Source organism: Cetorhinus maximus, chromosome 15 (genome assembly GCF_964194155.1).
Source record: "Cetorhinus maximus chromosome 15, sCetMax3.hap1.1, whole genome shotgun sequence".
NCBI classification, from domain to species: Eukaryota; Metazoa; Chordata; class Chondrichthyes; order Lamniformes; family Cetorhinidae; genus Cetorhinus; species Cetorhinus maximus.
Window position 1 is genome coordinate 97874267 of NC_135893.1, and position 15433 is coordinate 97889699.

The 15433-nt window shown below is 43.1% G+C and overlaps 1 protein-coding gene across 1 annotated transcript in view; it reads left to right on the forward strand.

Moving 5' to 3' along the window:
- The first annotated feature begins 8841 nt into the window (after positions 1-8841).
- nubp1 (nucleotide binding protein 1 (MinD homolog, E. coli)) overlaps positions 8842-15433 on the forward strand; it is a 57780-nt gene continuing 51188 nt past the window's right edge. The window contains exon 1 of the mRNA XM_078559028.1: positions 8842-8960. Coding sequence (XP_078415154.1) covers positions 8927-8960 — 34 coding nt within the window. The 5' untranslated portion in view covers positions 8842-8926. The remainder of the gene's footprint in view (positions 8961-15433) is intronic.

The following is a 15433-nucleotide window of genomic DNA, read 5'->3' on the forward strand; positions in this document are numbered from 1 at the left end:
TTACCTTTGCCCCAGTGGCTTGCAGTACGCAGCCACCAACCTCCTGCTGCCTACTTGGATCTTCAGGGCTTCTCTCAAGCCCTCTTCATTTAAAGTCTGCAAACTGTAACCCTTTTCCTGTTTGGAGCCTCTTCTCTCTTCTTTTTTTTCCTTAATTTAACTGGGACCTCTTCCTGATGCTGTTCCCTGTCTGGGGCTCTTCTTTTGGGACCTCTCCCTTTGGGATCTCTCTCCTGTGCCCTCACCCCATACGTTGCCTGTGACTCTTCCTTTTCAATGGTGCTCCGCTCCTGGTCACATGACCTGCGTTTTCGTGCCATTTTCCTTTATGCATAGGCGTGCTGGGCCCGAAGAGCTTAAAAATGCAGAGCTGCGCATGTGCAGCCTGCTCCCGGTGTGCGCACGCACTGGAATTCTGAGGCTTGTCAGGACCCGGAGTTCCTGACCACTGCTTTCAGCTCCAAGGTAAGTCTGGCTTTCATAACTGTAGTCAGAAGCTCACCTCACACATGTCTTTCAAACAGTATGGACATCCACAGCCATTTGCCAGGAAGAGGGATAGAGTCGGTGGCTACAAAACTGAGTTTGTGGCAGGGATCAAAGACAATGGCTTCGATCTTGACAATATGTGAAATGTAATCACTGTTGTTACATAGACAAATATGGCAGTCACTTTATGTACAGCAAGATCCAATAAGCTACAATGTCATAAATGATCAGTTACTCTGTTTTTGATAATGTGGATAAGACATGAAATAGATCATAATCTGTTTAAATCAAGCCTTACCTTCTTGCTTATTTAAAAGGTGGACTTTGCTAGACCAAAAGATGGGTGCCACAGGTCACATGATTCACATGCTGGCTACAGTTTCTGCAAATTTCCAACAACAGTTACAGAGCAAAAGCTCAACCCTTATCTTTGTAGAATCTCACACCTCTCATTGTGAGGACACATTACAATCAATGAAACCAGGGACCAGCAGACAATCTCTCCAGCCTGGTGCTATAACAAAGGAGAGCCATTATACCTGCAGAAGTGCTAATAGCCACCATCTATCTCCTAAGGCGAACAATGGATTTTGACCAGAGGCATAGAAACTGCTTGTTAGCCTGCAACTGACTTATTAATGGGAAACATCACATGACTGAAGCTTCTGGCCTTTGGAAAGTTTTAATATTACATTTCTAGACTCACAACTCGGTCTGCTGTTTAACCTCCAACCTGCAGCCACCACAGCAGGACTCCAGGCTGGCCAACAGCCTGCACCAAGTCTAAGCCTCCTTGAAGCCTGTTTCTCTGGAAGAGTCCTACCAATGCCTGCTGAACAGACCAAGTCTCTGTATACCAACTTCAGCTCGAGGTGTCACCATCAACTTTAAAGGAATTCTGCAACTCCTACTTCAGCTAGCTGAAGCCACCTGAACTGTAATTCCTCCATGAAGGAACATACACTGGACTCTGACTTTCTGGACTCCGGTAATCGTGTGAACTGATATCCATATCTGTGGTTCTTTTTCTTTTAAGTTATTCATAGTTGTAAAACCTCGTATTTCCTATCTTCTTATTTTGTGCTTGTGTGTATGAAGTTGTGACCATCCACTGGGTTTGAATGTATGAATAAACAATACTTCTGGTTTAACCTTAAAGAGAGTTTGCCGCAAGTCACATTAAAATTAGTGTCACAAACAGGGTTTGAGGAAACGCGTCACAGCCTATTTCAAAAATTAAAATACCTCTGCTTATGGACAGAAGGTGAGGAAATAAAGGATTTCAGTTTTACCTCTCTTCCCTGACTGTAACAAGGCATATATGTTGCACAAAAACCATGGGAATGCCCCTGCTCTTCAAACAGTGCTCTGTGATCTTTTATATACACTTGAACAGAAGATTTGGTTTAATATCTTGCCCACTGCTGATATTGCAGCACTTTGACAGTATTTTCCTAAAGAGTCAGCAGATTACATGGTTAAGTCCTGAACATATCATCTTCAGACACAGAGGTGAGAATGCTAATGCTGACAGAGAGGGAGCGGATAATTACAGGTTGCCTGAATTGTTTACCCCCATGCTACAGTCTCCGTCTTCACTTCCTTAAGTACAAGATTTAAACATATATGGCAAACAACTGGTTTAATCATTCAGCTTCAGATCTGGCTGCACCACATGAGGGACAACCAAGCTTTACTCTCTTCTGCCAAAAATTCTCAATATCATAGGGTTGTCCTGGAATGCAGAGATAACTAACACCACTTCTTCTCCACTACCAAACATTCCTTAAACCCCTCATCGGTCTGCCCTCCAGACTCACATCCAACAGCAAGTGTGAGGAACTCATAGACCTCTTGTCACTAAAGAATGAGACAATCCATTTAGCTACCCCAGCCTCGTCCCTCCCTTCCCCAGCCCAGAACCCACCTCTTTCTTTACTTTCTCCCATATCTCCCCTCATTCCCTTTCCAAGTTCACCTTGTCTGTGAGTCCTACCTCGTGTTCTCTCAACTTAATTCCTGCTAATCCTTTCTTCCTGGCCTCGATGCTACAGGCATTACAAAGTACACCCTCCCATTTCATGTTCCTTTCTTTCCCAAATATTCCATGACCTACCCCTGACCCTTCTTCCCTTACAAACTACACCCCCATTTCCAGTCTCCTTTTCCTCTCTAACATCCTCAAACATGTGAATTGTCACCCCTAAAATTCATGTTAATCTTTTCTGTGACCCCAATGTTTAAACCTCTGCAATCAAATTTCTGCCCTTGCCATGAGCTTTGAAGTCAATGACATCCTATGTGGCCTTGATCGTGGTGCATTATCCCTCCTGATCCTTCTTCGCTTCTTTGCAACTTTTGACACTTTGACACTTTGACAGGGACAGAGTCAAGCCACTGGCTGCACAGACACCTGCAGCTACTGTGCAGCATCAGGCTGGCACATGCCTTGATAGTATTAGTCAACCGTGGCCTGAAATTTGGTTTCACCTCCTTGCAGTCATGCTGCAATGCTGATCTATTGGAATAGTGGCATTGAGTGTCACAGAGGAGTTCCATCCTCACAACCACCGTGTCCAAATGCAGCAAGACCTGGACAATATCCAGGTTTGGACTGACAAGTGGCAAGTAACATTCGCACCACACAAGTGCCAGGCAATGACCATTTACAACAAGAGAGAATCAAACCATCACCCTTTGACATTCAATGACATTACCATCGCTGAATCCCCCACTATCAACATCCTGGGGGTTACCATCGACCAGAAACTGAACTGGACTAGTCATATAAATACTGTGGCTACAAGAGCAGGTCAGAGGGTAGGAATCCTTTGGCAAGTAAGTCACCTCCTGACTTCCCAAAACCTGTCCACCATCTACAAGGCACAAGTCAGGAGTGTGATGGAATACTCCCCACTTGCCTGGATGAGTGCAGCTCCAACAACACCCAAGAAGCTTGACACCATCCAGGACAAAGCTGCCCACTTGATTGGCACTCAATCCACAAACAATCACTCCCTTCAACACTGACGAACAGTTTCAGCAGCGTGTACCATCTACAAGATGCACTGCAGAAACTCACCAAAGCTCCTTAGACAGCACCTTCCAAACCCACACCCACTACCATCTAGAAGGACAAGGGCAGCAGATAGATGGGAACACCACTGCCTGGAAGTTTCCCTCCAAGCCACTGATCATCCTGACTTGGAAATATATCACCATTCCTTCAATGATGCTGGGTCAAAATCCTGGAACTCCCTTCCAAACGGCACTGTGGGTGTACCTACACCACATGGACTTCAGCAGTTCAAGAAGGCGGCTCACCATTACCTTCTCAAGGGCAATTAGGGATAGGCAATAAATGCTGGCCTAGCCACTGATGTCCACATCCTGTAAATGAATAAAAAAAAATGTAGCAACAATTAAACAGGGGTCCGACCCTAGGCTACTCTGTCAATTCTCCGCAGGCTCAATTCTTCAATCTCAGTTTCCTTTCCTTTCAATACGGCCTGCCTTTTAGTCTCCTACACCTTCAATCTTGGCAAAAACACTAATTGTTTTGGTATTAGTGCCTATTAACTATAGTGTTAACACTACTAGTGTTAGTGTCCTTCAAGGGTCTCCAAACTCCTGCAGAATTGTGCTGCAATTGGGATAGGCTTCAACTGGGATAGGCTCCATTAATTCCCTGCATCCCATTAAATTTTATTTATATGATATTTTCACTCTCACCATTAGTGAGCAATTTACACCTGCCCTAATTTACACCTAAAACTATGCTAATAAAAGACTTCTGAAAACTGGGTCTACACTTTCAGTAAGGTCAAGTTGTTGTTCAAGTCTAAAGCACAGCAATAGTGGGTAACCTCGGCCTCCGTGTTCTGGTGACCTCTCATTGCTATATTTCTAGCAAGGATTAATGCACTAGAGTGAGGATATCTGACTGGCTGCCTCTGATGTGTGCCTGCCTTTCTCTAACCCACTAGGCCAAACTTCCTCTAAAACTCTTTCTACCCCAGCTCTGAACTCACACCTTTCTCTAGTTTCTCCCCTATCTCCCATCCTGCCCTCTCTGAGCTCACCTTATCCTTGAGACCCATCTCCTGCTCCCTCAGCCCTACTCCCACTAACTGCCAATCATCTCCTGTTCCCCAAGTTAGCCGATATTGTTGACGGTTCTGTCTCTTCAGATGTTGCTCTTCTGCCCTTTAAATTTGCCGCCATCACCTCCCTCCTCAAAAAAAAAATCAACCCTTGACCCTAATGTTCTTGTAAGCTACCATCCCATCTCCAACCTCCCTTTCCTCTCCAGAGTCCTTAAATATGTTGTCGCCTCCCAAATCTGTTCCCATCTTTCATGGAATTCCGTGTGGAAATTCCTTCAATCAGGATTCCTCCCCTGCCGCAGTTATGAAACAATTCTCACCAAAGTCTTAAACAATATCCTACGCGACAGTGAGAAAGATAAACTTTCTCTCCTCATCTTTCTCGATCTGTTTGACACGGGTGACCACATCTCCACTGCTTCTTCACTGTCATCCAGTTGGATGGGAACACTCTCACCTGGTTCCATTCTTATCGATCTAATCATAGCCAAAGAATCACTTGCAATAGCTTTTTTTTTTTTGCACTGCACCTACACCATTACCTCTGGCATTCCCCAAGGATCTATCCTTGACCCCTTCCTACTTCTCATGTACATGCTGCCCCTTGGCAACATCATCCAAAAGCACAGCATTGGCTTTCACATGGCTACTTGATGACACTCAGCTGCACCTCACCAGTAGCTCTCTTGACTTGTCCACTGTCACTAAATTATCAGACTGTTGGTCCAACATCCAATACTACATGAGTAGATATTTACTTCAATGAAGCATTGGAAATATTGAAGCCATTGTTTTCAGCCCCCACTCCAAACTGCTTCTTTAGCTACCGCCTCTCTCCATCTTCCTGGCAACAGTCTGAGGGTAAACCAGTCTGTTGGCAACTTTAGTATCAGATTTGACCCCGAGATGAGCTTCCACTCACACATTCACACCATCACTAAGACTCCAATTTCCACCTCAGTGACATTGACCAACTTCACCCTTGTGTCAGCTCATTGGCTGCTGAGGCCCTCATTCATCCCTTTGTTACCTCTAGAGTTGACTATTCCAAGGTACCCCTGGCTGGTGTCCCACATTCCATCTGCTGTAAATTTTAGGTCATCCAAAATTCTGCTGTCAGGACGTAAGGCACAGCAAGTCTTGTTCAGCTATCGCACTAGTGCTTGCTGACCTACATTGTCTCCCAGTCAAAAAATGATTCCTCCATGGCGCCCCCCCCCCATCTCTGTAATCTCCTCCAGCCCCACACCACTCTGAGATATCTGCGCTCATCTAGTTCTGGCCTCTTGAATATCCCCAATTTTAATGCCTCCATCATTGGTGGCCGCGCCTTCAGTTGCCTAGGCCTTAAGCTCTGGAATCCCCTCCCCACACCTCTCCGCCTCTGTACCCTTTGCTATTCTCCTTCAAGACACTCCTTAGGTTCATCTGACTTAATATCAGCTTATGTGGGTCAGTGTTGTATTTTGTTTTATAATGATCCTGTAAAGCACCTTGGGTTGTTTTATTATGTTAAAGGTGCTATATAAATATATGTTGTTATGTTGGTTTGAATTTCTTTTTATCATCCTTTTCTGCTTTCATGGTGAATGGAATTGGAGATGGCAGTCATTTCTGGGAAAATCCCAGATGACAAACACTAACAAACCACCCTCATTCGATCCAGATTTCCCCTACCTGCAGATCACCTAATGATGTCATCATATAACTAAATCACTCTGGTTTTAATAAGTGGCACGCTGACTACCAAAAATATTAACAATAGCTTGCATTTATAAAGCACCTGTGATATACCAAACACTATATGGAGGCACAATTGTTTTAAAGAATGGATAGTGAGCAATGAAGATGCTGGTGTGTGACCAAAAATTTAGTCAAAAATGTTTGTTTTATACAATTTCTTGCAGGGAATTGACAGGGGCACTAGCATATAGAAGTAGAAAAGAGGAATAAGGTGGGTAAAGTGAGTATTGGGCAGTACTAGAGCAGGGGAGTAGTTCCATAATAATTAAGAGTGGACTAAAAAGGACTGTGGAGAATGCAAAGATGCATGTATGTAAACGCACAAAGTGTGGTGAATGAGGTCGATGAGCTAAAAGCACAGATAGCCTTGTGGGAATGTAATAAAGTGGCAATAAAGGAAATATAGCTTAAAAATGGTGAGAACTGGGCGATTAATGTACAAGGATATATAGTGTTCAGAAAAGATAAAGAAGAGGAAAAGAAGGTGGAGTGGCAGTACTGATTGGGGAAGAAATTGTAGTGTTGGAAAGAAGGTACGTCCTTGAGAGAGGACGGACAGAATCCATTTGATTAGAATTGAAAAGCAAAAAAGGATATGATCACACTACGGAGCGTATTCTGTAGGCCTACAAATAGCAAGAGAGAGACATAGAGGAGCATACTGCAGGGAAATCACAGAAATGTTCAAGAACAATCAAGTGGTGATGCTGGGAGACTTTAATCACCCAAATATCATTTGGGATAATGTTAGAGCAAAGGATAAGGAGGGGGAAGAATTTCTGAAATGTGTTCAGAAGTACTTCCTTGATCAGTAGAAGCAATGGATAGGGTGAAAACTGAAAGGAGGAGGTACTGGAAAGGCTGGCTATACCTGGGGTGAATAAGACCCAGCTAGAAAGGAGGCATTACTGGATCTGCTGCTGGGAAATGAGGGGTTCAAGTGGACTAAGTATCTATAGGGGAACACGTGAATACCTGTGATCATCATATCATAAGGTTTAGATTAATAATGGGGAAATGTGAGGAACAACATACAGCTGAAGGTCTAGATTTGAAGAGGGCTAATTTCAATGTGATGGGAAGGGATCTAGCCAGGGTAAAATGGAACCAAGAGACTGACGGGAAGAACTGTAATGGAACAATGGGTGAATTTTAAGGAAGAGTTTCTTCAGGTTAGGTACATTCCAACAAGATCAAAAGGCGGGGGAACCAAAAACAGGGCCCCTTGGATGACAAGGGAGATCTAGATTATGGTGAAACAAAAAAAGAGGGCATATGACACATGTCAGGTGAATTCTTCAAGTGAGAACTATGTCAAATACAATAGGATGAGAGTGGAGGTGAAAATGAGACTGGCAAAGAGAGAGTATGAGAATAGAATGGCAGTCAACATGAAAGGGAACCCAAAAATCTTCTTTCAGCTTGTAAAAAGTAAGTGGGTAGTAAGATGTGGAGTGAGTCTTATTAGGGACAAAGAAAGTTGTATAGACTTAGAGGCGCAACACCAGGCTATAATAGTTAATGAATACTTTGCATTGGTGTTTAATATGGAGGAGGAACCTGACAAAATATTGGTAGAAGTGGAGATAAAAGAAGCAATGGATAGGGTGAAAATTGAGAGGACGAGGCATTGGAAAGACTGGCTATACTTAGGCTGAATAAGTCACCTGGTCTGAATGGCTTGCATCCCAGGTTGCTGAATGAAGTGGAGATGGAGATAGTGGAAGGAATTGCCACAACCTTTCAATCTTCCCGAGATACAGAGGAGGTATCAGAGAATTGGAGAGTAACACTTGTGACACCCTTATTCAAGAAAGGATGGATGTCCTAACAACTATAGGCCAGTTAGTTTAACATCAATAGTGGGTAAGGTTTTAGAAACAATAATCAGGAAAAAAATCAACAAGTACTTGGAGAGACTTGATTTAGTTAAGAATAACCAGCACAGATTTGTAAAAGGCAAATCATGCTTGACTAATCTGATTGAATTTTTTGATGAAGTAACAGAGAAATGTGATGACCGGAATGCAGTGGATGTAGTCTATATGGGCTTTTAAAAAAGCATTCAACAAAGTACCACATAAAAGGCTGGTTTACAAATTGAGGCTCTTGGAATTGGAAGGTCAGTATCCAGTTGGATTTAAAAAATTGGCTTAAAGACACAAAACAGTGAGTTGTGGTAAATGGTTATTTATCTGATTGGAGGGTGGTTGACAGTGTGTTCCTAGTAGGTCAGTGATAGGACCGCTGCTTCTTTTTTTTGCTATTTATAAATGACTTGGATCTTGGAATACAGAGCAGAATTTCAAAATTTACCAATGATATTAAACTTGGAGGAGTGGCAAACAGTGAGGATGATACAAATCGCCTGCAACATGATATAAATAGGCTAGCAGAATGGGCAAGAAAGTGGCAAAGATGGAATTCAATGTAGAGAATTCAGAGGTGGTGCATTTTGGCAGCAGGGCACAGTGTGAGGTGCAAGGCTGTTATTTGTGGGGGGAACGTTTGTCAGCGGCGCGAGCGGCGGGCGGTAGAAATAGCCGCTGCACTAGGGACACCGGAAGTACGGGTTCCGGCAACAGGCAATGATGGCGGACGTCCCAAATAACGCACCAGCACGTGAGTGTGGGGTCGGCGAGCGGAATGGAGTCGATGGGAATTAATTTATTAAAGTCCGTAAGCCCCAGAGCAGGAGGAGAGGGGACCGGAAGCAGGCCCGCCCCCGAGTATCCTTCCCCCGATTGTCAGAGAGTGAGGGTCAGTCACTGACCCTGGGGATAGTCACCGAGTGAGGGTCAGTCACTGACCCTGGGGATAGTCACCGAGTGAGGGTCAGTCACTGACCCTGGGGATAGTCACCGAGTGAGGGTCAGTCACTGACCCTGGGAATAGTCACCGAGTGAAGGTCAGTCACTGACCCTGGGGATAGTCACCGAGTGAGGGTCAGTCACTGACCCTGGGGATAGTCACCGAGTGAGGGTCAGTCACTGACCCTGGGAATAGTCAAAGAGTGAGGGTCAGTCACTGACCCTGGGTATAGTCACCGAGTGAGGGTCAGTCACTGACCCTGGGAATAGTCACCGAGTGAGGGTCAGTCACTGACCCTGGGAATAGTCACCGAGTGAGGGTCAGTCACTGACCCTGGGAATAGTCAGAGAGTGAGGGTCAGTCACTGACCCTGGGAATAGTGTCAGAGTGAGGGTCAGTCACTGACCCTGGGTATTGTCAGAGAGTGAGGGTCAGTCACTGACCCTGGGTATTGTCAGAGAGTGAGGGTCAGTCACTGACCCCGGGGATTGTCAGAGAGTGAGGGTCAGTCACTGACCCCGGGGATTGTCAGAGAGTGAGGGTCAGTCACTGACCCCGGGGATTGTCAGAGAGTGAGGGTCAGTCACTGACCCCGGGGATTGTCAGAGAGTGAGGGTCAGTCACTGACCCCGGGGATTGTCAGAGAGTGAGGGTCAGTCACTGACCCCGGGGATTGTCAGAGAGTGAGGGTCAGTCACTGACCCCGGGGATTGTCAGAGAGTGAGGGTCAGTCACTGACCCCGGGGATTGTCAGAGAGTGAGGGTCAGTCACTGACCCCGGGGATTGTCAGAGAGTGAGGGTCAGTCACTGACCCCGGGGATTGTCAGAGAGTGAGGGTCAGTCACTGACCCCGGGGATTGTCAGAGAGTGAGGGTCAGTCACTGACCCCGGGGATTGTCAGAGAGTGAGGGTCAGTCACTGACCCTGGGAATGGACAAAGGTTGAGGGTCAGTGACTGACCCTTGGAATAGTCACAGAATGAAGGTCAGTCATTAACCCTGGGGGTGGACACAGTGAGGGTCAGTCACTGACCCTAGGGATTGTCAGCAGATTGCTGACCTGTTACTGATCTGATTACTAGGATAACAACGCTTTCCTGGGCAGCGTCCCATTTTCCATCTTCAACTAATTTGAGGCTACCCAAAACTCTTCTGCCCAAACCCTACTTCACACCAAGTCTCTTTTATCTACCAGTTCTGTGCTCACTGTCCTACGTTCAACCCTGCCTGGCAATGCCTCCATTTTAAAATTCTAATCCTTGCTTTCAAATCCTCCCTATCTCTATAATCTCCTTCAGCCCTACTACCCTCCAAATTCTCTGTACTTCAATTCTGATGTGCCTTCGGCTCCTTAAACTCTGGGAATTCCCTCCCTGAATCTCCCTAGCTCTCTGCTCCTTTAAGATGTTTCTGAAAACCTCTCTCTGACTAAGTTTTTGCTGCTATCTTGTAGCTCAGTCTGAAATTTAATTTTGATAGTCAGACTTGTAAAGCATTCTGTGATGTTTTGCAATATTAAAGACTATGTAAATGCAGGTTGTTTTTGAGGGGCACAGGAGCTTTATTTGTTGTGATGTGTTCAATTTGCTTCCTTGGGTTTCATTTTAAGCTAACATCGTTATAGTTCTATCCTGAAATAAGCATTTATGCATGGCCTTAACACAACTTACTCAGATCTTTAACACTTTACTCATAGTGCTTGAGGGCCAGACCTGACCAATGTAAGGATAGTTCAGGCAGCCAAATGCATGACCAAGCCTGGTGCTGAGCCCTGTGAACAGAGTGGCCTGTTGACTGTGCTGTCAGCTGGTCTCAGTCATGGTAGAGGTGAATTGCCATGGCTGGGTTCAGCACCCCTAATTGAGGACAAGAGAAATCAACCGGGATTCCTGATTGTGACCCAATGCAAAACGAGGATGTGTAGGGCATGACTGGGTGCAGCTGAAGTGCTAGAGGGGAGAAAAGTGGACTTGAATATCTGCGTTTGCATTGCCCCATTGACAGCACTCAGTGCTCAGTGGAATATAAGAGGTTGGCTTTCCTTGTGGTAATCAGGATAAGATAAAATATTCTTTTTGGTTAGAAGATGCCTTTTGAGATTAACCAAATAAATCTTTTAATACATAGGATTAGTAATCTCCCTCTCTTTATACATTTACAAAGCTCGTCTCATTCTTATGTCCGTGTGTAAAGAAATGTAGGATGTGTTTATACTACAACTGTCGAGTCACTTTTACACTGAAACTGTACTATCCATGCAAGGCAGCTTGAATCTGGACTCAGGGTCTGATCTTATGCTGGACTGATGTATTCTTGGAGAGATTCTCTCCCTGTTTTACTCAGAGTCCATCTCTGTCTTAATAACTTATTTATAGCCCACTGTGACTTTGTGAAACAGAAGCTTCTTTGCACTGTCGCTACATTCGTAAATGCCCACTTAGAGAAATTGCCGTATCTGCGCGTTAACAAGCACTGTACTCAATCACTCTTGTTTTCCATATATTGACTTAATGTTGTAATAGAGATCATTGATGAAAGGGTACCACTTCTATAAAGTAACAAAAATTGAATAATGTCCTTGCACGTGATTTTGAGGCAAGGGCACTGAGTGTTTCTTCTTTTCAAAATACTACAAACTCTGTCTTTGATGGAAGTACAGCTGAATGACTTAGAACATGCCCAGAGATAAGGAACGCAACCGTGGATAACTGGTGTAATCAGCACAACATGTTCAATAGCCCTCGACTGATTTTAGCCACAGAACGAATCCTTTTATGGCATCGTTCTAAGGCAATTGTTCTATTCCATTAGTTACCCTGATATACCATTGTCCAGAACTTTCAGAAGATCTTAGTTTATGATGTCAATTTATTCCCCTTGTCCCCTATGTCAGTAATATATTTGGAAGAACTCCAGGTTAATAAAGCATGACCTTCCTTTGCTCAATGCATGCTGAATCTCCTTTAACAAGCAACACTATTTAAACTATTTGCATACTTAATCTCTCAATCATTACCATGCTTATTACCTTTGCCACTGAAGGTGGGCGGAGGTAATGTTTTCGCCCGTTTGTCTATTTGTCTGTAAACAATATACCTCAAGAATTAATGGGTGGATTTCAATGAAACTTCGTATACAGATAAGAGTATGGCCCAAGGAAGAAATAATTAGTTTTTGATAAACGTGTAGATCCGGACCCTGGAATTTTTTAAGAGGATCCATTAACATTGGGAGAGAGGGCAAATTTGCTTTTTTTTTAAGAATGTTGTGGGTTGCTTTATTTAGAATGTTGTAGATTGTCTCAGCTGCTGTGGTGCAATTTGTCAAGGCTGTCAAAATATGAGCAGAGTTTTCAGAGCAGGTTGCTGGATGTGAATTGGCCTGAAGCCTCCTCAGAGAGATGGAAGCTCCTAATAAAATGATTCCTTTTTTCAGCTTTGTAGTTTCAGAGCATCAACCAGGCAGGGGAAAATCTCAAGAAAGAGCTGCATACAATGTTGAGTTAAAATAGTATGTTTGAGGTATGCAGTCCACCTGAGTGTCCTCTTCACTTGTTACCAGTTGTAATCCTGGACTTTACTGAGAGGTTTAGGTTCACAACATTAAAAGCAACACCTCAAGTGGACAGGGTTGTATAAAAGCTCCTGGAATGCTGGGTTTTGTGGTGGCCTACAGAATACTAGAGTTGAGATCCTGTGGGGAAAGCACACAGAGGGTGGGGATTCTCTAAGGTACCATCTGTATGAGAAAATGCAAACATGAAGAAAGGTATGAAAGTTGGTGCTGTTTTTGTTAATGCAAAGAAAGTTAAGGGATAATTTGGTAGAAGTGTTTAAAATTATGGAGGGGCGAGACAGAGTAAGTGGAGAAGGACTGTTTTTAGTAGTTGAGGGAGTCTAGAACCAGGGGATGTACGTATAAGATTAAATGTAAGAGATTTCCGACAGAGGCTGAGAAATATTTTTACGCTATGAGTTCTGAGGCTTCTGTGGGAAGTACGACCAGAATTAGTGATTAAAGCAGAGACCGTGTTGACATTTAAAAATAGGTTTAAGGAAAGGGGAGTGAACAAATATGTGAAAACTTTTGATCTGCCATTTTTTCTTTTGAACCTGAAAATTCTAATGCCTAAAGGTTTAAGCAAAATAAAAATTTGGAGATTGACTACCACTCAGATTGAGGATCAATGCCAACACACTGATGAGGTCGAACGGGCTGTTTTCATGTTGTAATTTCTACGTGACACGATGTAATACCCTATGTCATACTGACCTGCATCCTTGGACACCTTCCAAAGGAATTAGCATCACTTACATGCTTAAAGTTATTATTGCAATAATAATCAAAGTAGTTGATTTACATTTTCCATGTAAACTTACACAATTACTTAACTCAAATACAACAATAATGCACTATAAAAATATTATTTGACTCATTGAGTCACCATAACCCAGTGGTTCTAGTAATATATTGGGCATTGGATAAGACATCATATCCTTAAACTCTCAGTGCGTAATGCCATGAGAAATATATCAATATATCTATAATCTTGTATCACTGCGTACTTCATGTCAGTACCATATAACATATTGTTTTCATATTTTTGTCAATTATAAATTCCTATGTCTACATATAACATGGGTCTTGCCTTCATAAGCTCATCATTCTTTCCAACTGGTCGCCATATTTTAACAATTTGTTCAAAATGCTTTTTGAAAACTTTTAACCTGCCACTTTTTCCCCTCAGTAACTGAAATTTCTAATGCTTGAACAAGGGTTTAATCAAAAAAAACACTGACATGTTTCAAAATAATATGAATAATCCATTGAGTTGTCTTTTAATGCCTCCATTGTAGTTTTGGCTTGAAGATTTCAATCTCTTCCAAAAGTGTGAACCTAGAGTTGATATTTTTTACTTTGGCATGTGGTTCACTGAATGAATTTGGCTTGTGCTGTTTGAGCATGTGCAGGAAATGGCTGTTCCCAGGGACTTTTCGGGCAGCTGTACTGGTCAAAAATTTGCCTTCAGTTTCTAGCACTTTCCAATAGTTTGAAAAACAATAGGGCACATTTTATAAGCATAATTGAGGTCAAATATATCAGCAGATTTTTTTTAAAAAAAGCTAATGTGTCTATATTACTGAGGAAAAATGACTGTGCTAATGAAACACCAACTGCAACCTTTGTTTTTGTTGTAAAAACTTCAGGAAGTGTATTAAGCTGAGAAAGCAAGAGAAGTGAGTCTTGGTTCATGCTACTGTCCAGTATCAACAGAATAAAACCAGTTGAATTTTGATCCAAATAATTATCTCCACCTGTATTTTGACAGAAAATGGCATTGCCTGAGGGCTTATACCTGCGAGACAGAGATTCTAACTTCTGTCACCAACGATCCAGGCACAGAAAGTCATGAATAGAAAACCATTAGTTTCCTGATACTGATTTGAATTTTTTGATGTTGTTGAGATTTCAAAGCAGAGTCTTGATATGAGACACACGTCGGAAGAAAGGAGCGATGAGTAAGCGTGATGGGGGTGGGGGTGTACGTTCAGATAGTCGGGAGTCATTGGAAGAGAGAGAAAAGGAGTTGTTAGCTAGGAAAAGAATCAGGACTGGAGTTGAGAGCAACCAGTTGAAATGGGATTGAGTGAAGGAGCGGTTGAGAGAGAATGTCAGGGATGAGGGTTGGTAAGGAGGGAACAGTTGAGAAAAAGAATGAGGGAGGCAGGAGAGTTTAAAAAGGTGGGAGAGGGATCATAGGCCATTGAGAGCCTAAGGTGTGATTGAGAGGGGAAAAGTGGGAGTTGATGAAGATGGGTGGTCTTAAGAGAGGAGGGACTCGATGAGAGGTGGGTGGCAAAAGAGATAAGCAACTAATATATTAATAATGTATGTTTGTGTACTTTCAGTGAACAATTTTTATTATAAATCCCTGTATCCACATTCATAATAGAAGCTGCCTATGTAAACTTTCCATGTTACGTTTGCAATCTTCCTGTCTCACTCCATTCTTTGGAGATGCTTCAGTGCCACTATCTGGTGGAAAGGTGCAATTATAATGTGACAAATTTACCTGGGCGGCTTGCAATATAAATGTGGACATAGGAGTTTATCATGGAAATATAAGAATAAGGCCACAATATATGAATTGAAATGAAGATTGAGTTACGTGTACGTGCTCTGGCCCAATTATTCTCTGGCTTCTAATGTTGCTTCACTTGAAGGCTAAACTTATTCCTGACTATTCATGTGGAATTCTATGGCGATTGATTGGTGTATCTCCT